We start from the raw sequence: 27970 nt of genomic DNA, 5'->3' as shown, positions 1-27970 counted from the left end.
ATGGTATTGGCAGAAAAATAGACACTCAGACCAATGGAACAGAATAGAAAGCCCAGAAATAAAACCACATATATATGGTCAAATAATCTTTGATAAAGGGGCCAACAACACACAATGGAGAAAAGAAAGCCTCTTCAACAAATGGTGTTGGGAAAACTGGAAAGCCACATGCAAAAGAATGAAACTCGACTACAGCCTGTCCCCGTGTACTAAAATTAATTCAAAATGGATCAAAGACCTAAATATAAGACCTGAAACAATAAAGTACATAGAAGAAGACATAGGTACTAAACTCATGGACCTGGGTTTTAAAGAACATTTTATGAACTTGACTCCAATGGCAAGAGAAGTGAAGGCAAAGATAAATGAATGGGACTACATCAGAATAAAAAGTTTTTGCTCAGCAAGAGAAACTGATATCAAAATAAACAGACAGCCAACTAAATGGGAAATGATATTTTCAAACAACAGCTCAGATAAGGGCCTAATTTCCAAAATTTACAAAGAACTCATAAAACTCAACAACAAACAAACAAACAATCCAATAAAAAAATGGGAAGAAGACATGAATAGACACTTCTCCCAGGAAGAGATACAAATGGCCAACAGATATATGAAAAAATGCTCAGCTTCATTAGTTATTAGGGAAATGCAAATCAAAACTACAATGAGATACCACCTCACCCCTGTTAGATTAGCTATGATCAACAAGACGGGTAATAGCAAATGTTGGAGAGGCTGTGGAGAAAAAGGAACCCTCATTCACTGTTGGTGGGACTGTAAAGTAGTACAACCATTATGGAGGAAAGTATGGTGGTTCCTCAAAAAACTGCAAATAGAACTACCTTATGACCCAGCAATCCCTCTACTGGGTATATACCCCAAAACCTCAGAAACATTGATACGTGAAGACACATGTAGCCCCATGTTCATTGCAGCACTGTTCACAGTGGCCAAGACATGGAAACAACCAAAAAGCCCTTCAATAGAAGACTGGATAAAGAAGATGTGGCACATATACACTATGGAATACTACTCAGCCATAAGAAACGATGACATCAGATCATTTACAGCAAAATGGTGGGATCTTGATAACATTATAAGGAGTGAAATAAGTAAATCAGAAAAAAACAAGAACTACATGATTCCATACATTGGTGGACCATAAAAATGAGACTAGGAGACATGGACAAGAGTGTGGTGGTTACCAGGGGTGGGGGGAGGGAGGACAGGGGGAGAGTTAGGGGGAGGGGGAGGGGCACAGAGAACTAGATAGAGGGTGGCGAAGGACAATCTGACTTTGGGCGAGGGGTATGCAACATAATTTAATGACAAAATAACCTAGACATGTTTTCTTTGAATATATGTACCCTGATTTATTAATGTCATCCCATTACCATTAATAAAAATTTATTTTAAAAAAAAATAAATAAAAAATAAAATAAAATAAAATAAAATAAAATAAAATAAAAAGAAATAAAGACTGCACTAGAAGGAATCAATAGCAGGCCGGATGAAGCAGAGGATCGAATCAGTGATTTAGAAGACAAGATAAACATAAACACAGAAGCAGAGCAGCAAAAAGAAAAGAGGCACAAAAACACTGAGGAAACTCTAAGAAACATCTGAGACAATATCAAGAGAAACAATATTCATATCATAGGGGTTCCTGAAGGAGAAGAGAACTAACAAGAGATAAAGAACCTGTTTGAAGAAATCATAGCTGAAAATTTCCCTAAATTAATGAAGGAAAAAGTCCCACAGGTTCAAGAAGCACAGAGAATCCCATTAAAGAGGAACCCGAGGAGGCCTACACCAAGACACGTCATAATTAAAATGCCAAAGTTAAGAGACAAGGAAAGAATACTAAAAACTGCAAGAAAAAAAGCAGTTAATTACCTACAGAGGAGCCGCCATCAGGATGACATTCGACTTCTCAACAGAAACACTTAAGGCCAGAGGGATTGGCAAGAAATATTCAAAGTGATGCAAAGCAAAAACCTACAACCAAGACTTCTTTATCCAGCAAGGCTATCATTTAAAATTTAAGGAGAAATAAAAAGCTTCCCAGACAAAAAAAGACTCAAGGAATTCATTACAATCAAACCAGTACTGCAAGAAATGTTAAGGGGCCTGCTGTAAAAAGGGCAAAGGAAAAAAAGAAATCCAGAAAAAGATTATTGTAAATTGAAAGAATAAAATGACAATAAATAAATACATATTAATAATAACCTTAAATGTGAATGAAATACTACTTAGCCATGAAAAAGAAGGAAATCTTACCTTTTGCGATGGCATGGGTAGACCTCGAGATTATTATGCTAATTGAAATAAACCAGGCAGAGAAAGAAAATATATGATCTCACTTATATGTGGAATCCAATGAACAAAGTGAACTGAGGGACAGAATAGAGACTGAGGCAGGGTCACAGGGACCAGAGGGACATCTGTCAGAGAGAAGGAAGATGAGGGGACGTTATCAGAGAAGGTGAAGGGATTAGTGACATTATATATACATAACACGTAGATACAGATAACAGGACAGCAAATCCCAGAGGGATGGGGAGATGAATTAGGGACAGGGGGGCAGAAGGGGTGTAATGAGGGACACGGAGGTAAGGATGAAGGTGTTATATATAGTGGGACACTTAAATGCATGTTAACACAATAAATTAAAATTAATAAAATTTAAATAGGAATTAAAAAATGAAAAGAAAAAGAAAAAATCTGAAACAATAAATTACATAGAAGAAAACATAAGTACTATGCTCATGAACCTTGGCTTTAGAAAACAATTTATGAATTTGACCCCAAAGGCAAGGGAAGTAAAGGCAAAAATTAATGAATAGGACTATATCAACCAAAAAACTTCTGCACAACAAAAATAAACTGACAACAAAACAAATAGGCAGCCAACTAAATGGGGAATGATATTTGCAAACAACAGCTCTAATAAGAGATTAATATCCAAAATATATAAAGAACTCACAAAGTTCAGCAAAAGACAAGCAAACAATTCAATTAAAAAATTGGGGAGAGGACCTGAACTGACACTTCTCCCAAGACGACATACAAATGCTAAACAGATATATTTAAAAATGCTCAATTTCACTTGCTATTTGAGAAATGTGAATCAAAACTACAATGAGATACCACCTCATACCAGTTAGATTAGCTGTTATCAACAAGACAGGTAATAACAAGTGTTGGAGAGGTAGTGGAGAAAAAGGAACCCTCATTCACTGCTGGTGGGAATGCAAATTAGTACAATGATTATGAAAGAGAAAGTATGGTGGTTCCTCAAAAAATTAAGAATAGAATTATCATATGACCCAGCAATCCCTCTACTATGTATCTACCCCCAAAACTCAAAAACATTGGTATGTAAAGACACATGCACCCCCATGTTTACCACAGCATTATTCACAGTGGCTCAGACATGGAAACAACAAAAATGTCCCTTGATAGAGGATTGGATAAAGAAGATGTGGTATGATGAAATACTACTCAGCCATAAGAAATGATGACATAATGACATTTATGACAATATGGGTGCACCTTAAGAATGTTATGCTGAGTAAAATAAGTAAACCATAAAAAGCTAAGAACTGTATGATTTCACACATAGGTGGTATATAAAACTGACACTCATGGACATAGATAAAAGTGAAGTGGTTACTCTGGGGAAGGGGATGTGAGGGAGTGGACCAGGTGGCAGGTTAGGGGAAGGGTGTAAAGAGGGACAAGTATAAGGTGATGAAAAATTATTTGACTTTGGGTGATGGGTATACAACATAATCAACAGTTCAAATGCTATAGAAATATTTACCTGAAACCTATGTACTCTTATTGATCAATGTCACCCTGTTAAAGTTAATTCTCTAAATAAAAATTTAAAATTAAAAAAAATAAATGAATTAAAGTTAAACCCAGGCCACTTAGAGAAATTTCTTAAAGGTACTGTTGAATAAGATATAGATGCAGAAAACTGTGTGTAATATGATCATTTTTTGTAAAATAAACAATGACTACAAAACAGAAACTGTACACATACTTATGTGTATATGTAGAGTGAGATATGCTTTTCGAGCCAGTATGGTATGTGCTAATCATTCTGGGTTAGGAGTCTTACCTCAGTGTTTTTATGCATATCTCTATCACTTTATTTCCATATTGTTTCAAGAACAAAATCATAAAAGTGTATCATGAAAAAGTGTGGCAATATAAGTCTAGAGAAGAAGGATTAGATGTTCTATCTTGTTCAAAATCAATTTAACCTTATCTCCTTGTGAGTTTAGCCCAATTGCATAGGATTTATTTGTACTATTTTATTTTGTGTTTGCTTTTATTCTGGATTTTACATTGTTCTCTTTATTGCTTTTTTTGGTTGATTAGGATTTATTAATTACATATTTTTCTTTTCTATTTTGGAAGTCATACCCCTTTTATTTTTATTAAGCAAGGATTATCTTTGAAATTTTACAAAGCTTGTTGTTTGTTTTATTTTGTTTTTAGCTTTATTGTGATATAATTGACATATAACAATTCCGTGAGTGTAAGGTATTCAATGTGTTGATTTGATACACTTTCATATTGCAAAATGACTACCTCCATAGTGTTAGCTAAACCTCCATCACATCACATAATTATTTCTGTTTTGTAGTGACAGTATTTAAGATCCACTCTCAGCAACTTCCAAGTATAAAATACAGTATTGTTAACTGTAATGACCAGGCTGTACATTTGATCCCCAGAACTTACTTGTCTTATAACTGGAAGTACCCTTTGCCAACATTTCCTATTTTCTCCATCCCTTAGCCCCTGGTAGCTACCATTCTACTGTTTCTATGAGCTAATTTTTTTAGATTACATGTAGAAGTGGAATCATACAGTTTTTGTCTTTCTCTGACTTATTTCACTGATGATCACATTTCCTTTATGATTAGTGATGCTTAGTATCTTTTCATGTATCTGTTGACCATTTTTATATATGTTTTGGGAAAATATTATTCAATTCCTCTGCCCATTTGTAAAATCAGATTTTTCTTTTTGTTATTGAAATATGTGAGTTCTTTATATATTTTGGATATTAACCCCTTATCATATAAATTATTTGCAAATATATTCTTCCATTCCTTATGTTGCCTTTTCATTTTGTTCATTATTTTTGTTACTATATTTGCATTATCATTCTCTCATTTCTTTAGACACACACTTTTATTACTTATTTTCCATTCAAAAATAAGTTAAAGACACCATGCCTTTTCATTTCTTAATACTTCATTATATAATCCCTATGAATAAAAATATTGTCTTACATAAGCAAAGTAGAGTTATAAAATTTAGAAAATATAACATTGATACAATACATTTTACCTAATTGGCAGCCAATATTTCAATTGTATCAATCAATGCTGCCTTTTGTCGCATTTCCTGCCTCCAATTCAAGGTCCTGTCCTGGATACTGCAATGGATCTAATTTTCCTGCTTTTCTAAAACCCATTAGTTTCCTTGAATCTGGAACATTAACAGATGTTAATTTTCATCACTTGATCAAGGTTTTTTTTTCTTCTGGTTTCTTCTCTGTGTAGTTACTACTTTCTCCCTTGCAACTAATCAGCATTTTGCATGGAGACACTTTGAGACCATGCAAATACCTTGCCTCCCCCATCATATAGCATCCAAATCCTTCTTTATCATGGTGGTCTATGACTCTCTTCACCTTGAGATTAGGACCTAGCTGATCAAGTATTAATAGTCTACTTTTCTGGAAGGTATAATGTTATCTCTTCTTGGGCATAACATAATCATTTCTAATCATGACAATTCAAAATAAAAAATCCTGATACTGTTAAAACCTCTTGTTCTCATTTCTTTTACAGGCATCAATGGCTATGTTTTTGATAGTTTGCAGCTGTCAGTTTGTTTGCATGAGGTGGCATACTGGCACATTCTCAGTGTTGGAGCACAGTCTGACTTCCTCTCTGTCTTCTTCTCTGGTTATACCTTCAAACACAGAATGGTCTACGAAGACACACTTACCCTATTCCCGTTTTCAGGAGAAACTGTCTTCATGTCAATGGAAAATCCAGGTTAGTTATTTATATTATTTTTTAAATAAAATCTGGTAATTGCTTCACTGGTCATTCATATGCTCTTTTGCTCACTAGCACACATTTGGGCAAATACTAACTGTTTTAAGTGATTTTGGAAATTGCAAGGTATTTTAATGACACAAACACACAGGTATTTTATTTAAACATCTTTGCTCTAAAAAAATGCCTTTACCTGCCATGGGACAAAATGTTATGTGTATTTACTAAATTAAGAATAGAGCAGAGCCTGACCAGGTGGTGGTGCAAAGGATGGAATGTTGGACTGGGATGCAGAGGACTCAGTTTTGAAACCCTGAGGTCTCCAGCTTGAGCACAAACTCATCTGGTTTGAGCAAGGCTCACCAGCTTGAGCCCAAAGTTGCTGGCTCGAGCAAGGGGTCACTTGGTCTGCTATAGTCCCCTGGTCAAGGCACATATGAGAAAGCAACTAATGAACAACTAAGGTGCCGCAACAAAGAATTGATGATTCTCATCTCTTTTCCCTTACTGTCTACCTGTCCCTGTCTGTCCCTCTCTCTGTCTCTCTCTTTGTCTCTGTCACACAAAAAAATAGAGTGAACCTGGCCTGTTGGCTCAGTAGTAGAGTGTCAGTTCACCATGTGAATGTCCCAGATTCGATTCCTCATTGGGGCACAAAAGAGAAGCGATCATCTGCTTCATCATCCCTCCCTCTCCCCTTTCTCTCTTTTTCTCTCTCTCTCTTCTCTTCCCACAACCATGGCTCAATTGGTTAGAGTGCATTGACCCCTGGCACTGAGTATGGCTTAGTGGAGCCTCCTCTCAGGTGCTAAAAATATCTTCCTTATGAGCATGACCCCAGATGGGCAGAGTGTCAAACCCAGAAGTTGGTTACCAGGTGGATCCCGGTCAGGGTACATGCGGGAGTCTGTCTCTCTATCTCCCATCCTCTCACTTAGAAAAAGAAGGGGGGGAGAAATAGAGCTACTGGTCCTGGCCAGTTAGCTCAGTGGTAGAGAATCGGCCTGGTGTGTGGAAGTCCTAGGTTCAATTCCCAGCCAGGGCACATGGGAGAAGCGCCCATCAGCTTCTCCACTCTTCCCCCCTCTCCTTTCTCTTTATCTCGCTCTTCCCCTCCCACAGTCAAGGCTCCATTGAAGCAAAGTTGGCCTGGGCACTGAGGATGGCTCTATGGCCTCTGTCTCAGGTGCTAGAGTGGCTCTGGTTTCAACAGAGCAACAGACCAGGTGGGCAAAGCATTGCCCCTAGTGTGAATACTGAGTGGATCCCGGTTGGGCCCATGTGGGAGTCTGTCTCTCTGCCTCCCCACTTCTCATTTCAGAAAAATACCCCCCAAAATGAAAATTTATAAAAAAATAAAAATTTTAAATTTATGACAAAAAGAGAAACCGCAGGAAAAAAGATTGTCAACAAACAAAAAAATCAAAAACAAAACACCCACAAAAAATAAAATAAAACTGAAAGAAAATGATATTCTAAGATGAATAAGAAGAAAAACAAGAAAAAAAGAGGGGGAAATAGGAAAAATAAATTTTAGTTTTGAGAAATTTCTTCCAGTAGGTGTTGCTGTATTACAACTTTTAGCTCTTTGAAGTTTCTGGGCTCTCCACTGAGATGTTGCTGTTGCAATGATGTAGGCAAGGCCACAGTCATGTTGGTGGGTGGGTCATATTGTGAGGGCTTTATGGCTTCATCCTTATGCTTTATCTTTATGGCTTCAACTTTCCAGCTTTGCAGCTCTAACAATGGTTATCTGAAGCTTCCAGGTGCTCTGTCTCTCCTCTCAACAGACCTGGGAACTGAACGTGAAAAATCTCTGTTCTTCAAGGGAGTAATTAGTTCTGAAGAGCTAGCTGTGGGGTTTGTCTCTGCCACTCTCAGTACCATGAGGTGACAGAGACATGATCTGGGAGGCTAGGGGGCCACACTTTTTCTTTCTCTGTATTTGCTGAGTGCAGGCTGCAGCCGAACCATAAGAACACTGGCCATGACCTCGTGCTCTGGCTGCTTTGGTTTATCTCCACTCTACCCCCTCTGTCTCACCATTCCTCCAGCAGAAAACCCAGTCACTCCCAGTTTTCCTCTCTGTATCCCTCAGACAAAATCCAGAGAGCCCAAGCTTCCCTCCTTCCCATAGTCTAGCAGAGAGAAAAAAAATCACTCCAGGTTTATCTCCTTTCCTCTCCAATGCCCATCATGATTGCATTTTATCTTCCACCCCCCTTTCCACCTTATTTTACCTTTCAGGCAGACCTGTGAGCCCTGCTGAGGTTCTTCACTGTGTTATAGCTGTTCAACTTGTGGAAATTTCAAGGAAAAAATCAGGAGTATCTCTCATGCTACCATAACTCTGACATCATCTTTGATATCAATTGTTTTAAATTTGTTGAGACTTGTAATTTGTTCAGCATATGATTTACTTTGGTTAATGGCCCATTTACAATTAAAATGAATATGTCTTCTGCAGTTTTTGAGTAGACTAGTACATATTTGTCAAGTATGTCAAGTTGATATCTCATGTTGCTAAAATCCTTACAGGTTTTCTGATATTTTGCTTCTTATAGTTACTGAGAGAACTACACTGCTCACAAAAATTAGGGGATATTTCAAAATGCACTTTCAAGATCAGGGAATGTGCAGATAACTCCAGTACTTTCAGCCTTTTTTATAGTGCACTTTCACCATGAAATAAAAGTTGGTTTTGTTTCTCATTTGCATCATTGAACAACTTTTTTTGACTTGTCATTTGCTTTTCTGATGTTCTTGTTTGATAAAAAAAAATCAAATGCTTCTTTTGTATCGCTTCATATTCATTTGAAATATCCCCTAATTTTGTAAGCAGTATATGTTAAGAGCTCTAACTATAATTGCTGAGGTTATTTTTCTCTTTATATCTTTTAATAACAGTGTTTTGAAATAAATGAGGCAAAATAAAATTAGGTGCTGACAAATTTAAGATAGTTGTGTATTCTTGTTAAATTAACCATTTTATCATTGTGAAATGTCCTTTGTTGAAGCAGTACTTGTTGCTTTTAAACCTGGTTGGTCTGAAATTTATATGCTTCAACCACCTTTGTTTTTGTTCATGTTTGTGTGGTATATGTATTTCCCTGCTTTCACTTTTAACCTATCTATGCCCTTATATATATAGTGCAGCTCTTCCACACTTCTTGTAGTGCAAGTCTGATGATTAGTTAATTCTCTCAGATTTTGCTTGTCTAAAAAGTCTTTATTTCTCCTGAATTTCTTAATAATATTTTCACTGTGTATAAATAGAACTTGGGGTTGATATATTTGTTTTGTTTTGTTTTATTGGGCTTTTCCCCCAGCACTTTAAAAATGCCACTTCAGAGTAGTCGGCATCAAGATGGTGAAATAGAGGTCCCAATGTTTATCACCCTCACAAATCCAACAAATAAATAACTACATACAAAGAAAATAGCTCTAGGACAACTCCAGAGCACAATGGACAAGCATCAGAAACACTATGGAACACAAAAAATGAGGATGGCTACATAAAAAAGCATAGAAAATATATTACCTGTGTCATGCCATCTGTAAGTCTGGAGCAGCTTGGTGATGAAGAAAATATTTGCAAACTGTATGTCTGATAAGGGACTAAAATTCAATATCTATAAAAAAAATTATACAACTCAATAACAAGAAAATCTTATTTTTAAGACAGAGGACCTGAATAGACACTTGCAGCCTTCACTACCTGAGGACCCCACAGTTTTCACAAATACTGAAGCCACCTGACAGAGCTGCTCAGGGTCCAAGCCACTGTACTCTTCCCAGACATGGAGTTACATTCTTTCAGGAGGGACTAGGGATGTGTTGTTGCTGTGTCCTGCACTGTCACCTCCTTGGCCTAGGCCTCCATTGCACTTGCCATCACCATACTCAGAGCTTAAGTTACTGTTGTGCCTCACTCCCTGGACCTAAGGCACCACAAGTGCCTCATCATCCGTATAGGTCAATGCTGCTGCTGTACCCTGACTTTCAAACACCAAGCCACCATTGCTTCACTTCCACCAGAGCCTGAAGTTCTGTCACATGCCACAGAGACCTGGCACCCAGTTCCATGGGCAGTCTGTGCATGCCTGTGCCTTGGACAGTGGCACCACTGCAGTAGGTGCATCCATGTTCCAAGATCCAAGAGCCATAGTAGATTCACACACACCTGAGCTTAAGACCCTGACTCCACTGCCATTCTGAATGCCTGTACCCTGAACACCAACACCACCACAGAGAACATACCTCTGTCCCGGAACCACCAACAAGGCCTATGTGCTCACTTTCTAGACCCAGAAACAAGAAAGATCCCATCAGTGAGTACTTCCATCTGTGGGTAAAAACAAAACCAAAAAGATCCCAGCAGCCTTTGCCACAAGGAATCCAGCCTTCACCATCACTGCCATGATAGATACAGCCTTGGCCACCAAAAACCATCCTACCCAGTCTTTTCTGATATTGACCTCAGCTGACAGAATTGCATGGAGACTATGTCGCTGTGCCTTCCTTGGAACTGGAACCTGACTCTGCTGCCACACTCACAGCCACCCACAGATGACAGTCATTCTCCATTAAAGTCAGTCCATAAAGACTGGAAGAGGTAATTGCTCCCTCAAATGTGCAGACACTAAGGCAAGCCCACAAAATACACATACACACATAAAAAGTAAAAAATAAAAAGCAAGAAAACATGACACCACTAAAAGAATACAATAATTTTCCAGTAACTGACCCCAAGGAAATGGAGACCTACAAATTGCCTGAAAAAGAATTCAGAATGATTATTTTAAGGAAGCTCAGCAAGATACAGGAGAATACAGACAATTCAACAAAATTATAAAAATAATACATGCACAAAATAAGAAATTCAACATAGATGACAGTTTTAAAAAACAGAAGTCCTGGAACTAAAGAATACAATGAATCAAATGAAAAATGCAAGAGCTTCAACAGCAGACTTAATCACTCAAAAGAAGGAAATCAAAGAGAAATTTTTTGAAATTATTCATTCTAAGGAAAAAAAAATGAAGAAGGCCTACAGGACTCATGGGATATTATTAAATTTGTCCAAGAAGACACACAAAAGGCCAACAGGTGTATGAAAAGATACCTAACATCACTAATTTTCAAGGAAATGCAAATCAAACCACAATGAGTTATCACATCACACTTGTTAGAATGGCTACCATCAAAATAACAAGAAATAGCAAGTGCCAATGAGGATGTGAAGGAAAGGGACTCGTGTGTTGAGGGTAGGAATGTAAATTAGTTCAGTCACTATGGAAAACAGTATGGAGTTTCCTAAAAAAATTAAAAATACAACTACCATATGATCCAGCAATCCCACTTCGAGGGAAATGAAATCAGAATTTCAAAGAGATATCTGTGTTCTCATGTTTACTGCATCATTATTCACAGTAGCCAAGATATGGAAATAACCTATGTCTATTGATGAATGGATGGATAAGGAGAATGTGATGCATAATAAAGAACCTGTTTTCTAAGTCAGAGTAATAGGAGCAAAAGAGATACTCTTAATCTCTCTCCTTGGAATTTCAACAAATTGAACTACTATAATGCAGAAAAAGAACCCCACCTGTGCACACAGGTACACCTGAAAGATCCACACACTGAATGGACTAAAGGTGGGACAAGGTGAAAAGGGGTGTGGAAAATAAAACACATTCATGGTGAGTTTTGGAGAGGAAAAGAGACAAACTTGGAGTGGCTGAGTTTGTTTGTTTGTTTTCTCTGCTGGACTATGAAGAGGAGAGGAAGCTTGAGATCTCTGGATTTTGTCTGAGGGATACAGAGAGGGAAACTCAGAGTGACTGAGTCTCCTACTGCCAGGAGTAGTGATGAGATAAAGAGACAGAGAGAAAATAAACCAAAGCAACCAGAGCACAGGGTCATGGCCAGTGTTCCTGTGGTCTTCCTGCAGCTCACACTTGGCAGATACAGAGAAAACTAAAGTGCAGCCCCCCAGCCTCCCAAATCCAAACTCCCTCACCTCAAAGTATGGAGAGTGGCAGACACAAACTCAACATCTATCTCTCCAGAGCCCCTCTCTCTCCTGAAAATCAGAGGTGCTCCATGTGTGGTCCTCAAGTCTGTTGTGACAGGGGAAGGAGCATCTAGAAGCCAAAGATCACCATTATTAGAGCCATAAAGCTGAAGTTGAAGCCGTAAAGCCAAAGCCATAAGGCCGAGGCCCTAAAGCCTTCACAAAACACCATACCCACCAAAACAACTGCAGCCCTGCCTACATCATTGCAACAGCAACATTTCAGTGAAGGACAGCTCAGGAACTTCACAGACTTAAAAGTTATAATACACCAACACTTACTGGAAGAAACCTTGCAAAAGCAAATTATATTTTTTCTTTGTTTTCCTTTTGTCCCTTTGTCCTTTTTTTCTATCTTTTTCTTTTTTCTTTTTTCCCTTTTGAATTTTATTTTCTTTAATTTTTATATTTTTATTCTTATTTTTGTGAGTGTTTTGCTTTTGATCTTTTTTACTGTGTTTTTCTTCTTCACTTGTCATAATTTTTTAACAGACCTACTCCAAAGCACATTGTAATAAAATTGTCAAATATCAATGACAAAGAAGGAATTCTCAAGGCAGCTAGAGAAAAGGAAACCATAACATATAAAGAAAAGCTCATTAGGTTATCATTAGACTTCTCAGCAAAAACTATATAAGCCATAAGAGAGTGGACACAAACATTCAAAATACTGAAAGACAGGAATTACCTGACAAGATTACTATAACCATCAAAGTTATCCTTCAAATATCAAGAAGAAATAAAAACTCTTACAGACAAACAGAAGCTGTGGGACTTTATCAACAGAAAACCCCCACTGCAGGAAATACTCAACGGGGTTATTCAAACAGACACAAAGAAAAAAAAAACAAATCAAAACTACAAGTAAAAGCCCCAACAATGTCACAATAAAAACAAAGATAATCTGTGACAACAATAACATTAAAAGACAGAAGATAAAGCTCTACAGTAGCAAAGGAGGATGGAGGGCAGAAGCACTCATAAGACAAAGGACTTTTGTACATATGAACATTTTTCTCTTAATAATCTAATGGTAATCACCCATGAAAAAGCCACTACTGAAACACACACCTTATAAAAAGAAGAAGCGGATTAAAGAAGTATGGAATACCACCAAACAAAAACAACTGACAGGAACACAAAAGAGAAGAACTAAATGAGACACAGAGCTACCAGAGAACAAAGCATACAATAGCTATAGGAAATCCTCAAGCATCAAAATCACCCCAAGTGTAAATGGACTGAACTCACCAATAATGAGGCACAGGGTACCAGATTAGATCAAAAAGCAAAACCCAAACATATTCTGCCTTCAAGAGCATCTAAGCTGTAAGAACAAAAGCAGATTCAGAATGAGTCTCCAAGTAAATAATATCCAAAGAAAGCAGGTGTAGCCATATTGATATCTGACAATGCTGACTTCCAGACAAACAAAGGTAACCAGAGACAAAAATGGACATTTTATAATTGTAAAGGGGACATTGTATCAAGAAAACATAATACTTCTTAATATATATGCACCAAACCTGAGAGCAACAAAATATATGACATTTACTAACTGATCTAAAAATAAAAGCAGATAATCATACTTTCAGATTTCAAAACACCATTGACAGCTTTAGATAGACTATCCAAATAGAAAATTGATAAAAAAAAATATCAGCCTTAAACAACACTCTGGACCAAATGGACATGATAGACATTTATAGGACATTTCATCCCAAAACGTCAGATTATACATTCTTCTCCAGTGTGAGTCAAACATTTTCAAGGATAGTCCATTTGATGGGCTACAAAACTAACATTAACACATTCAGGAATACTGAAATTATACCAAGCATATTTTCTGATGACAAATCTTTTTTTTTTTTTGTATTTTTCTGAAGCTGGAAACGGGGAGAGACAGTCAGACTCCCGCATGCGCCCGACCAGGATCCACCCGGCACGCCCACCAGGGGGCGATGCTCTGCCCACCAGGGGGTGATGCTCTGCCCCTCCGAGTCGTAGCTCTGCTGCGACCAGAGCCATTCTAGCGCCTGGGGCAGAGGCCAAGGAGCCATTCCCACCCAGCACCCGGGCCATCTTTGCTCCAATGGAGCCTCAGCTGTGGGAGGGGAAGAGAGAGACAGAAAGGAAGGAGAGGGGGAGGGGTGGAGAAGCAGATGGGCGCCTCCCCTGTGTGCCCTGGCCGGTAATCGAACCCGGGACTTCTGCACGCCAGGTCAACTCTCTACCACTGAGCCAACCGGCCAGGGCCTGATGAAAATCTTTGAAATTAGAATTCAACTATAAAAAGGAAGTAAACAAACCCACAAAAATGTGGAAATTAAACACAGTATTTCTAAAAAATGACTAAGTCAAAGAAGAAATAAAACAGAGATCAAAATATATATACAGGCAAATGAAAATGACAACACGACATATCAAAATTTCTGGGATGTAGTGAAAGCAGTATAAGAGAGAAGTTTATATCATTACAGGTCTATATCAAGAAACAAGAGAGATCCTAAGAAAAAACAAACTAACATCACACCTTACAGAACTAGAAAAAGAATAACAAAGGCAACCCAAAGTCAGATAAAGTAATAAAATAGTAAACATTAGAGCAGAACTAAATTACATAGAGAACTATATATATATATATGTCAGTGGCCTGACCTGTGGTGGCCCAGTGGATAAAGCATTGACCTGGAACACTGAGGTTACCATTCAGCTCTTTGAAAAAATCAATAAAATCGACAAACCTCTGGCTAGACTCACTAAAGAAAGAAGAGGAAGGATGTATATAAACAAAATCCAAAATGAAAAAGGAGAAATTACTATGGACATCATAGACATACAAAGACTCATAGTAGAATATTATGAAAGATTATATGCAACCAAATTCAACAAACGAGAGGAAATGGATAATTTCCTGGAACTATACAATCTTCCTAGACTGAGTCACAAAGAAACGGAAAATATAAATAAACCTATTAGGAGGGAGGAAATACAAACAACTATAAAAAACCTCCCCCAAAACAAATCCAAGACCAGATGGCTACACTTGTGAATTCTACCAAACATTTAAAGAAGATTTGGTGCCTCTCTTTCCAAAAGAGTTGAAAAAAATAGAAGAAGCAATACTCCCCAACACATTTTATAAAGCCAACATAACCTTTATACCAAAACCTAGCAAGAACAACACACACACACACACACACACACACACACACACACACACACACACTACAGACCAATATCTCTAATAAATACAGATACAAAATTACTAATCAAAATACTAGAAAATCAAGTACAACAACACATTAAAAAAAAGAATACATCATGATCAAGTGGCATTCATTCCAGGAGCATAGGTTAGTTCAACATACGGAAATCAATCAATGTAATACACCACATCAACAAAACAAAGAACAAAAACTGTATGATCCTATCAATACATGCATAAAAGGCATTTGATAAGATACAACATCCTTTTATGTTTAAAACGCTCAATAAAATTGGAATAGAAGGAAAGTACCTCAACATAATAAAGGCCATATATGACAAACCATCAGCTAATATAATACTTAATGGTGAAAAAATGAATGTTCTTCCTCTAAAATTAGGAACAAGACAAGGCTTCCCACTCTCTCCACTCTTATTCAACATAGTTCTGGAAGTTTTAGCCAGAGTGATCAGGCAAAAGAAATAAATAAAAGGCATCTATATCAGGAAAGAAAAAGTAAAGGTATTACTTTTTGCAGATGACATGACCTTGTGTATAGAAAACTCCAATGACTCCACCAGAAAGCTATTAGAAACAATAAACCAATACAGTAAAGTCACAGGATACAAAATGAATATACAAAAGTCTATTGCTTTCTTATATGCCAAAGATAAAACTTTGGAAAATGAACTCAAAAAAACAATTCCTTTTATAATTGCAACAAAAATAAAATAAAATACTTAGGAATGAACTTAACAAAGGATGTGAAGGACCTATATATTGAAAACTACAAAGTATTGTTTAAAAAATTGAAAAAAACACAATAAAATTGAAAAATATTCCATGCTTATGAATTGGAAGAATAAACATAGTTAAAATGGTCATATTACCCAAAGCAATATACAAATTTAATGCAATCTCCATCAAAACTCCAATGTCATTTTTAAAAGAGATAGAACAAAAAATTACCAGGTTTGTATGGAACCATACAAAACCCCAAATAGCCAAAGCTGTCCTGAGGAAAAAAAATGAAGCTGGAGGTATCACACTGCCTGACTTCAAATTATACTACAGAGCCACAATAATCAAAACAGCATGGTATTGGCAGAAAAGCAGACCTACAGACCAATGGAACAGAATCAAGAGCCCAGAAATAAAACCACATATATATGGACAAATCATCTTCATCAAAGGAATCAAAACATACAATGGAAAAAAGAAAGCCTCTTCAAAAAATAGTGATGGAAAAGTTGGAAAGCCACATGCAAAATAAGAAAACTTGACTATAATTTGTACCCCTACACAAACATCAATTCAAAATAGATCAAAAACTTAAATATAATATCTGAAACAATTAATTACATAGAAGAAAACAGATACTAAGCTCAAGGACCTTGACTGTAGAGAGTATTTTATGAATTTGACACCAAAGGCAAGGGAAGTAAAGACAAAAATAAATAAATGGGACTATATCAAACTAAAAAGCTTCTGCATAGCAAAAGAAACCCACAACAAAATAAATAGGCAGCCAACGGAATGCGAGATGATATTTGCAAACAACAGTTCCGATAAGAGATTAATATCAAAACTATATAAAGAACTCACAAATGTCAGCAACAAACAAGCAAACAATCCAATTAAGAAATGTGAAGAGGACCTGAACAGACACTTCTCCCAAGAAGACATACAAACACCCATCAGATATATAAAAAGATGCTCATCTTCACTAGCTATTTGAGAAATTCAAATCAAAACTACAATGAGATACCACCTCACACCTGTTAGATTGGCTATTATCAACAAGACAGGTAATAACAAGTGTTGAAGAGACTGTGAAGAAAAAGGAACCTCATCCACTGTTGGTGGGAATGCAAATTAGTATAACCATTATGGAAGAAAGTATGGTGGTTCCTCAAAAAATTAAAAATATAACTACCATATGACCCAGAAATCCCTCTAGTGCAGGGGTCGGGAAACTTTTTGGCTGAGAGAGCCATGAACGCCACATATTTTTAAATGTAATTTCGTGAGAGCCGTGTACATTACGCATTATCCAATAAAAATTTGGTGTTGTCCCAGAGGACAGCTGTGATTGGCTCCAGCCACCCACAACCATGAACATGCGCGGTAGGAAATGGATTGTAATAAATGAGAATGTTTTATATTTTTAACGTTATGATTTTTTTATTAAAGATTTGTCTGTGAGCCAGATGCAGCCATCAAAAGAGCCACATCTGGCTCGTGAGTCATAGGTTCCCAACCCCTGCTCTAGTGGGTATCTACCCTCAAAACTTGAAAACATTGATACGTAAAGACACATGTACCCCCGTGTTCATCACAGCATTATTCACAGTAGCCATGAAAACAACCAAATTGTCCCTTGATAGAGGATTGGATAAAGGAGAAGTGGAACATATATACAATTGAATACTACTCAGCCATAAAAAATGATGACATAGTGATATTTATGACAACATTGATGGACCTTGAAAACATTATTCTGAGTGAAATAAGTAAATCAGATAAAGCTAAGAACTATATGATTTCACATATCGGTGGAATATAAAACTGAGACTCATGGTAATGGACATAGTCAGGCGTCCCCAAACTACGGCCCGCGGGCCACAATGTGGCCCCCTGAGGCCATTTATCCAGCCCCCACTGCACTTCTGGAAGGGGCACCTCTTTCATTGGTGGTCAGTGAGAGGACCACTGTATTTGGCAGCCCTCCAATGGTCTGAGGGACAGTGAACTGGCCCCCTGTGTAAAAAGCTTGGAGACGCCATAAAAGTGAAGTGATTACCAGGGGGAAGGAGGTTTGGGGAGGGGTACAGGAGAGAGTTGGGGGAAGGTTGTAAAGAGGAACAAATATAAGGTGACAAAAATTGATTTGATTTTGGTTGATAGGTATACAACATAATCAACAGTTGAGATGCTATGGAAATATTTACCTGAAACCTATGTACTCTTATTGATCAATGTCACTGTGTTAGTTAATTTTCTAAATAAAATTTAAAATTTTTAAAAAGAACTTGAAATAATAGAAATAGATAGTAGAATGCTGTTTATATCATGTTTTGTAGCCTGCTTTTTTCAGTTAATAATATATTTGATGCTTATCTATGCCAGTAAATATATATGGACATCATCCTTAAAAAAGATTGCTTATTATTCCATACCAGGATATTGTACTATCCTTGGATGATTAAAGAGCTCTTGTTTATTAAAGCCTGAGATGTGCTCCTACTCACTGTGGTCAGCTGGGCTCTCTGGGTTACATAGATAGAAACAACTTCCACAATTGACAACAGCTTACAAAATTAGTTTACTGAAATCCCCAGTTATTTTACTGAGCCGGAAGACTGACCCATATATTTGTAGTTCTGACCAAGTCTTATACTTAGCCAGGCAATTTTATATCTCTTTCAGAAGTCGGAGGAGGAGAATGGCAGCTGAATTTTCTTCAAAGGAATTATGATTTTTATATCTCCATTTTATTTCAAATTTTATATATGTGGAACTTCTTGTTTTTATTTGGTTATTTATTTTATTGAAGTTTTCATCAAAAACAACTCTTTAAGATCTTGGATTGAGATTTATTAATTAATGGTTTTAAATTTATTTTTATTCATACATGTAATACAAAAAGATGTTCTTATTGAAAAAATTCATCCAATACAGATATAACTAAAGTCTCTCTTTATCGTTGTTCTCAATTACAGACCCTTCTTAGAGTTTGGTGTATGTCATTCCAGTCCTGGTTCTGTTTATAAGTTTAATTTTCATTTTCTCACCCAATTAATGTCTGCCTCAGGAAAAAGAAGATATTAGTTTTGTCTAAGTTATAACAGTGAAATTTTTAAGAGTCAAAAACCTTATTTAAATTATTCATTTCAGCTCCAATCTGGTCTACTGAGACCCAACCTGTTTTTATATGATAAAACTTTGCTTTAAATATCATTAAATTGTGTCCTGGCCAGTTGGCTTAGTGGATAGAGTGTTGGCCCAGCATGCAGACGTCCGGCTTTAATCCCTGGTTAGGGGATTAATCCCTAACCAGGGATTAAAGGGTACAGAGGAGAAGGAGAAGCAACCATCTGCTTTTCTTCCCCTTCCTCTCCCCCTTCTCTCTCTCTTCCTCTCTTGCAGCCAGTGGCTTGATTGGTTCAACTGTCACCCTTAGGCACAGAGGACAGTTCAGTTGATTTGAGCATCAGCCCCAGACAGAGGTTGCCAGGTGGATCCCAGTCAAGGAGCATGCAGGAGTCTGTCTCTCTATCTCCCTTACTCTCACTTAAAATTAATTAATTAATTAATTAATCAATTAAAAATTTTTTTGTATTTTTATGAAGTGAGAAGCGGGGAGGCGGAGAGACAGACTGCTGCATGCATCCAGCCTGGATTCACTTGGCAAGCCCACTAGGGAGTGATGCTCTGCCCATCTGGGGTGTTGTTCTGTTACAACTGGAGCCATTCTAGCACATGAGGCAGAGGCCATGGAGCCATCTCAGCACCTGGGCTAACTTTGCTCCAATGGAGCCTTGGCTACAGGAAGGGAAGAGAAAGATAGAGAGAAAGGAGAGGGGAGGGGGAAGGTTGGAGAAGCAGATGGACGTTTCTCCTATGTACTCTGGCCAGGAATCAAAATAAATATCATTAAAATGGGCTCTCAACCCTCAAACATATGATATACTTATATCCCTATTTTTAGTGAAATCACTGTGAAGTACATAAATGCTCACTGTAGAACCAAATAGGATTACATTTCTTATTTTTATAACTTATTTAACTGAAACTTCTAATTGTTTTCCTTTCTTCTTGTAATGTTTTTCCTTTAATTTTTCTCTTTTTTAATAGTCATATCATATATTACATATATAAAATATTCTTTCTTGCTTAGATACTGACCTCCTAGACTCTCATCCTCCCTCAGGATAGAAAATATTCTCTAATCACTTCCTGAAGATGGTTGCATTAGAGGTGGATTTTCTGAATCTTTGTGTATTATAAAATGTTTGTATTCTCATTTCCCATTTGATTAGTTATCTGGCTGCACATAAAGTGCAGTGTGAATTAATTCCAAAATGTGTTTGACCATAGAAACCTTTCCCATGGAATCCCATAGTTTCACAGAGCTCTGTGGAACTATACATTGGGGAAAGTCTTCCTTTTGAGGGAAAGCTAGATTCGGTTAAGATTTTGCTTGCAGATATTGTATCTGATGATAAGGTTGTTTAGGTACCTGATGAGTAGCTTGGTAAAGGTGTATTTTTATACTTATACTTATGCATCTACTTTACTACCATGAAATTCCTTCACTTGGATAATCCTGTCTGCAGTAGAAATTAATATTGCTAACATTGTGGTGAGATTTGTATATGTATTCTGAACCTAAGTTCTGCTCCTTGTACTTACTTATTCTGCAAATTGGTGATGATAGGTGTTAGACATTGTGCTATGTGATTAAAACAATTATATGATGGTCTAGATACTATTAGCCTCATTTACAAATTAGAAAACTGGAGCACAGAGAACTCAATTGACTTGCTCAAAGTCACACAGCTGCTAAGTGATAGAGCTAGGATTTGAACCTAGGCAATCTGACTGTAGAAACTGTGTCACTATGTTATATAACAATAACAGGTAGTCTATATAAATTTCCCTGAATTAAGTCATTGGCATCATCAGAGTTTTATGAGTAAGATTCTCTACTCTTACGTATGTTAATTACATTTCGCTATTTTTATTCCAACATCTATTAACTTTTAATCACAGCACTTTTCTATGATTACAAATAGATATATCACAACAATAGCAATGCAAAAACCACTTTTGTTACCACTGCTAAACTACTCTTACATGTCTCATGGATTTAACCCAATTACTTGTAAATATAATGGTACCAACTAGTACTTTTTATATTTCTCTAAAAATAGTAGATACCTTCTAACACAAAATTAGCTTGGGACCTGGGTTATGAGTAACTAGAGTCTTATTCTTCCTCATCTCCAGGTCTGTGGGTTCTGGGGTGCCACAACTCAGACTTTCGAAACAGAGGCATGACAGCCTTACTGAAGGTTTCTAGTTGCAACACAAACACTAGTGATTATTATGATGACAGATATGAAGACATTCCAACTTCCTTGATGAATGAAAATCCTGTCATTGAACCCAGAAGCTTCTTCCAGGATTCAAGGCACCCCAGCACTAAGCAAAAGCAGCTTGAGGTCACTGCAACTCCAGAAAATAATATGGAGAAGATAGACCTTTGGTCTGGAGAAAGATTACCACTGCATGAAGTTCTAAATGTTTCTTCTGGTAATTTGTTGATGCTCTTGAGACAGAATCCTAGTCTACATGGATTAGCCTTATCTGATCTCCAAAAAGCCACATATGAGGCTGATGATCATTTACCTGGAGCAGTAGAAAGAAACAAAGGCCCATCTGAAGTGGCACATCTCAGACCTGAGCTTCATAACAGTGACGACAGAGTATTTACTCTTGAGCCAGAACTACAATTAAGATTAAATGAGACTTCGGGGTCAACTATAAAAGTAGATTTGAAGAAACTTGATTTAGCAAGTTCTAGTTTATCAAATAATCTAATGACTTCAGCAACAATTCCATTAGAAAAGTTGGCAGCAGATACTGAAAAGACAGGTTCCTTAGGACCTCCAAATATGCCAGTTCACTTTAGTAATCAATTAGGCATCATTGAACTTGACAAAAATGCATCTCACCTTATTGGGTCTGGTGTACCTTTGGCCTTAAGTAAGGGATATAATGATTCCAAGGTATTAGAAGCAGCTTTAATGAATAGTCAAGAAGGTTCATGGAAAGGAAATGTATTATCAATGGAGAGTGGTAGTTTGTTTAAAGAGGAAAGAATTCATGGACCTGCTTCACTGACCAAAGGTAATTCTTTATTCAAAGTTAATGTCTCTTTAATAAAGACACAAGTCAAGCCTACAACAAATAGAAAGACTCACATTGATAACCCAACATTATTAATTGAGAATAGCACATCAGTCTGGCAAGACATATTAAAAAATAATGCTGAGGTTCAACAAGTAACTTCTTTGATTCATGATGAAATGTTTATGGACAAAAATACTACAGCTTTGGGACTAAATTATGTATTAAATAAAACTACTGCATCAAAAATTATGGAAATGGTTCATCAGAAAAAAGAAGGCGTTATTCCAGAAGGTGCAGAAAATTCAGGTAAATCATTTTTCAAGATGCTGTTCTTGCTAGATCCAGCAAATTGGGTAGAATGGACGCACGACAATAACTCCCTAAGTTCTGGGCAAAGACCTAGTCCAAAGCAATTGACATCTTTAGAATCAGAAAAAAATGTAAAAGATAAGAATTTCTTGTCAGAGAAGAATAAAGTGGTAGTAGAAGAAGATGAATTTACAAAGGGCCCGGGACTCAAAGAGATGATTTCTCCAAAGAGCAAGAGCATATTTTTTACTAAGTTGGCTAATATCCAAGAAAATAATACACTTGATCAAGAAAAAATGTTCCAGGAAAATATAGAAAGAAAGGAAAAGTTAATCCAAGAGAATGAAGGTTTGCCTCATGAATATGCAGTGAATGGCACTAAGAATTTCCTGAAGAAGTTTTTCTTACCAGATACTAAGCAGAATGTAGACAGTTTAGATGAGGAGACATATACTCCAATACTTCAAGACACCGGGTCATTACAGGATTCAGCAAAAACAGCAGAGATTAACATGGCTCATTTATCAAAAATAAGAGAGGAAGCAAACTTGGAAGATTTGAGAAATCAAACAAAGCAAGTGTTAGAGAGGTATCCAAGCACCACAAGGATATCTCCTAATCCAAGTCAGCATAATGTTATTGCTCAACATGGTAAGCAGGCTTTAAAACAATTCATACTCCCAAAAGAAAAAATAAAGCTTGAAGGGGGAGTAACTTTGAATGATACCTCAACCCAGTGGTCCAAAAACATGAAATTTTTGACCCAGGGCACCCTCACACAGATAGAGTACCATCAGAAAAAGAAAAGGGCCATTACTCAGTCTCTCTTATCAGATTGTTGTACGAGAAGCCATGGCACCATTCAAACAAATAGCTCTGCATCACCTATTGCAAAGGCATCAGCATTTCCATCAATTAGACCTGCAGATCTGAACAAGATCCCATCCCAAGACAACTCTTCTCATCTTCTAGCATCCGACTATAGTTATACTTTTAGAGAGAGAAGTTCTGGCATTAAAGAAAACAATCATTTTGTACAGGGAACCAAAAAAAATCTTTCCTCAGCATTCTTAACCTTGGAAATGATTGGAGGGCAAGAAAAGATTAGGTCTCTGGGGAAAAGTGCCACAAACTCACTAATATACAAAAAACTTGAGGACACTGTTATTTTGAAATCAGGCTTGTCTAAAACATCTGGCAAAGTTGAATTGCTTCCTAAAGTTCATGTTCATCAGGTAGATTCTTTCCCTACAAAAACTAGCAACGGTTCTCCTAGCCACCTGGATCTGATAGAAAAGATCTTGTTTCAGAAAACACAGGACACTGTTAAATGGAATAAAGTAAATAGACTTGAACGAGTGCCCTTTCTGAAATGGGCAGCTGAAAGCTCTGAAAAGACTTCTTCCAAGGTGCTAAATCTCCTTGCTTGGGATAATCAATATGCTACCCAGATACCAAAAGAAGGGTGGAAACCCCAAAAGAAGTCACAAAAAAACATAGTTCTTAAGACAAAAGACACCATTTTACTCTTAGACCCTTATAAAAACAATCATTCAATAGCAGCAGTAAATAAAAGACAAGATAAGCCCCAAAGAGAAGCCACCTGGGCAAAGCAAGGAGAAACTGGAAGGTTGTGCTTTCACAATCCACCAGTCTTGAAACGCCATCAAAGAGAAATAACCCCTACTACTCTTCAGCCAGAGGAGGACAAAATTGACTACGATGATGCCTTCTCAATTGAAATGAAGAGAGATTTTGATATATATGGTGAGGATGAAAATCAAGGCCCACGTAGCTTTCAAAAGAGAACACGACACTATTTTATTGCTGCAGTGGAGCGGCTCTGGGATTATGGAATGAGTAAATCACCACATGCACTGAGAAACAGGTATGGATATATTGATTATTGCTTTGTCTTGCTTTTATGATATTTGACTTTACCAGGTGCAGAAACAACAGAAAAGGCACAGGCAAGCTGCTTCAGTGAGACTCCCAAAATTGCTTTATAAAGGAACCCTGAGAACCAGATGGCAAATCTAGATGAAGCTGAAGAGGAAATGTGAGATTAGATGATGACACAAACAATGAAAGTCAGAGGATGGTAAATTCAGAGGCATGAAACTCATACTCTGGCAGGATGGAAGAGGAGAGGGGCTTAAAAAAGGACAAAAGAGTCAGAGTCAAGAAGCAGCAATGGAGACTAGGAAGAATGTCAACTTTACCTATCAGCTTTATGAGCTGCAATAGAAGTCATAGTTTCATGAGAGAGCCCTTAAGAGGCAGAAGGAAGAAGTGAAGTGTGTGGTAAAAAGTTTGAGGATGTAGGAAAAGTTGTTTCCCATGGTGCTGAGGATACAGAGAGCAAATTTAGGGGAGCAAAAAGAGTTAGGCACAGAATAGAAAGCACAGAGAAATTTGGGAGATAAACATAAGGAAGTCAATCAGTAAACAAATATTTATTGAGCACATACTACATGCCAGACAATTTTGTAAGCACAAGTGCAGCAAAGTAGAAGCTAACATTCTATTGGGGAGAACAAAAGATAATAAATTAGTAGAAAAATAGGGGGTCTTGATTATATATTCAGAAGATAGAATTGAATAATATGGGAGAGTAACATTGGAGTATTTTGGAGTATTGCTTTAGCTGTGGTGGTCAGAAAAATCCACTGTGGAGTTGAGACGTAAGTGAGGACAAGAAACCAGCTGACCCGCCTGACCAGGCGGTGGTGCAGTGGATAGAGCATCGGACTGGGATGCGGAGGACCCAGGTTTGAGACCCTGAGGTCTCCAGCTTGAGCGCGGGCTCATCTGGTTTGAGCAAAGCTCACCAGCTTGGACCCAAGGTCGCTGGCTTGAGCAAGGGATCACTCAGTCTGCTGTAGCCCCCCCCCCCATCAGTGCACATATGAGAAAAGCAATCAATGAACAACTAAGGTGTCACAACGAAAATCTAATGATTGATTCTTCTCATCTCTCTCTGTTCTTGTCTGTCTGTCCCTATCTATCCCTCTCTCTGACTCTCTCTCTGTCTCTGTAAAAAAAAAAAAAAAGAAAAGAAAAGAAAAGAAAAGAAAGAAACCAGCTGACCCAACCTCTAGATAAGGTCTTTCCAGGCAAAGGGAACAGGAAGTGCAAAGGCCCTGAGAATGGAACATGTTTAGAATGAGGAATGTAAAAGGACTGCCATGACTGTAATACGGTGAAAAACTAGTGGGGGAGTGGGACAGGTTGTGGAATAAGGTAGTAGAGATGAGCAGTAGTCAAATAATATAGATGTCCTCTTTATTATTCATTGTCACTTGCCAACCATGTTTTCTACTTCGAATGTACCCCCATTGCTGCACAGTAATGATAAAATATTTCTCTAGTTCACCAGCTTCCTATTCTCCTCTATCTGACATTTTCTGCTTTTCCCTAAAATCTCCAAAACCTTTTGCCCATTCTCAACACCCTTTCTCACTCTTACCTGATGCTGTGCAATGAACCTCCACGAACTTCCAATACATTTATCAACTTCCATACCCATTTACTGTCTTCATGTTTATGACAATAAATGGACTGTGTTTCTAAGACCAACCTCTCTAGTTTTGCACTTGATTCCATCCTTGCTCCTCTTTTAAAAACTGTTGCTTAAGATCAAGGAATCATCAAATTAAAATACCTATGCATCATGTAGAAAAAACTGATGAACTAGTGGGTAAGTAAAAAGAAATAATATGAAATGCAACATGCAGAGATTTTTTAATGGCAAATACAAAAGAAATAATAAAACACTATGACCAACTGTGTTTTCCAAAAATGAATGTGCCAATATATCCTGTCCTACATGCTCTTGTACAATGTGACCTTGCCACTCTCCCATCCAGTAGGTAGAGTTTAATTTTCCTTCACTTGATCTAGGCTGGCATTATGATTCTTATGTAACCAGTAGAATATAACAGAAATATGTGACTTGTAGGTGTGATAGAAGTGATACTGTGTGATTCATGAGGTAGGTCAGAAAATACCATGCAGCTTACATGTAGTTCTCTTGAGATGGTCTCTCTGGAAGAAGTTAGCCACCATGTATGAAATCTAACTACCTTGGTACTTCCATGCTGGAAAGGTCATATGTAGGCCTTCTGATTAAAAGTCCCTAATAACTCCAGGTTTTCAGCATTCTTTACCAAGGCACCAGATATATGATTGAAACCATTTCAGACCTTTGAGATCATACCATGTGCCAGTTTAATACCCCTGAGTGGCCACATTTGACACAATGAGGAGCAAGACTATTACCCAATCAAGCCCTGCTAAAACTCCTGACTTAACAAAATCAGCAAGAATAATAAAATGGCTCTTTTAAGCCACAAAAGTTTTTAGGTAGTTTGTGATACAGCAACAGATAACCAGAATAGAGACATAGAGGAAAGTATTAAGGGCTAACCTATTTTTATTTGAAATCCCAGAAGGAAAGGAAAGAGTGATTAGAGGAGAAGCAATATTTGAAGAGGTAATAGCTGAATATTTTCCAAAATTGAAAAAAATTATATCCTCAATTTAAGGAGCTCAACAAATCCCAAACAAGATGAATAAAAATAAAATCAACACCTAGGAACATTTTATCAAAATAAAAGTGCAATGAGTCTCTTAAATGGAAAAAATAAATATCTTAATAACCTCAGAGTTGTGAAAGAAAGAGAATCAGCATTAAGATACAAAAAGCAGTAACCATGAAGATATTTTATAAACTTTACAACATTAAAATTATGAACTTATGCTCATCAAAATATAAGAAAATAAAATTAAAAGATTAGTCATAGAGCCTGACCAGTAGTAGTGCAATGGATCGAGTGTCGACCTGTCCCAGGTTCGAAACCGTGATGTCGCAGGCTTGAGCATGAACTCAACAGCTTGAATGTGTGGTCATCGGCTTGAGCGTGGGATCATAGACATGATCCCATAGTCACTGGCTTGAGCCCAAGGTTGTGGGCTTGAGCAAGGAGTCACTCACTTGGCTGGAGTCCCCCAGTCAAGGCACATATGAGAAGCTATCAATGAACAAATTAAGTGTCACAACTATGGGTTGATGCTTCTCATCTCTTTCCCTCCCCCCCCCTCTCTCTTGCAATATGTGCACACACACTAAGAAAAAAGAGCGATTAGTCACAGAATAGGAGATGTTTAAAGCACAAATAACCAACAAAGGACTCATATCAAGACTCTTTGCTACATTCCTTTGCATCAATTTCCAAAAAAAAACAAACAGATTATCTAATAGAAAAATTGGCAGAAACAAACAACCCAAGTTTGGATAGGCATTCTACAAAAGTAGACTATTACTCATGAAGAAAGATGCTCGACCTCATTGCTAATCAG

At 37.3% G+C, this 27970-nt stretch overlaps 1 protein-coding gene across 2 annotated transcripts in view; it reads left to right on the top strand.

The window, feature by feature from the left end:
- Positions 1 to 27970, top strand: part of F8 (coagulation factor VIII) — a 216840-nt gene that overhangs the window by 135861 nt on the left and 53009 nt on the right. For both annotated transcript variants that reach the window (XR_010747809.1, XM_066356154.1), the window contains exons 13-14: positions 5883 to 6092; positions 21395 to 24497. Coding sequence is in view for 1 of the 2 variants with exons in the window: in XM_066356154.1 (XP_066212251.1) it covers positions 5883 to 6092; positions 21395 to 24497 (3313 nt within the window). In the remaining variant the exon portion in view is untranslated. The remainder of the gene's footprint in view (positions 1 to 5882; positions 6093 to 21394; positions 24498 to 27970) is intronic.

This window comes from Saccopteryx leptura, chromosome X, assembly GCF_036850995.1.
Source record: "Saccopteryx leptura isolate mSacLep1 chromosome X, mSacLep1_pri_phased_curated, whole genome shotgun sequence".
Classification (NCBI taxonomy): Eukaryota; Metazoa; Chordata; class Mammalia; order Chiroptera; family Emballonuridae; genus Saccopteryx; species Saccopteryx leptura.
Note: the sequence above shows the minus strand (reverse complement) of the source record. Positions and strands in the feature narration are given on the sequence as shown.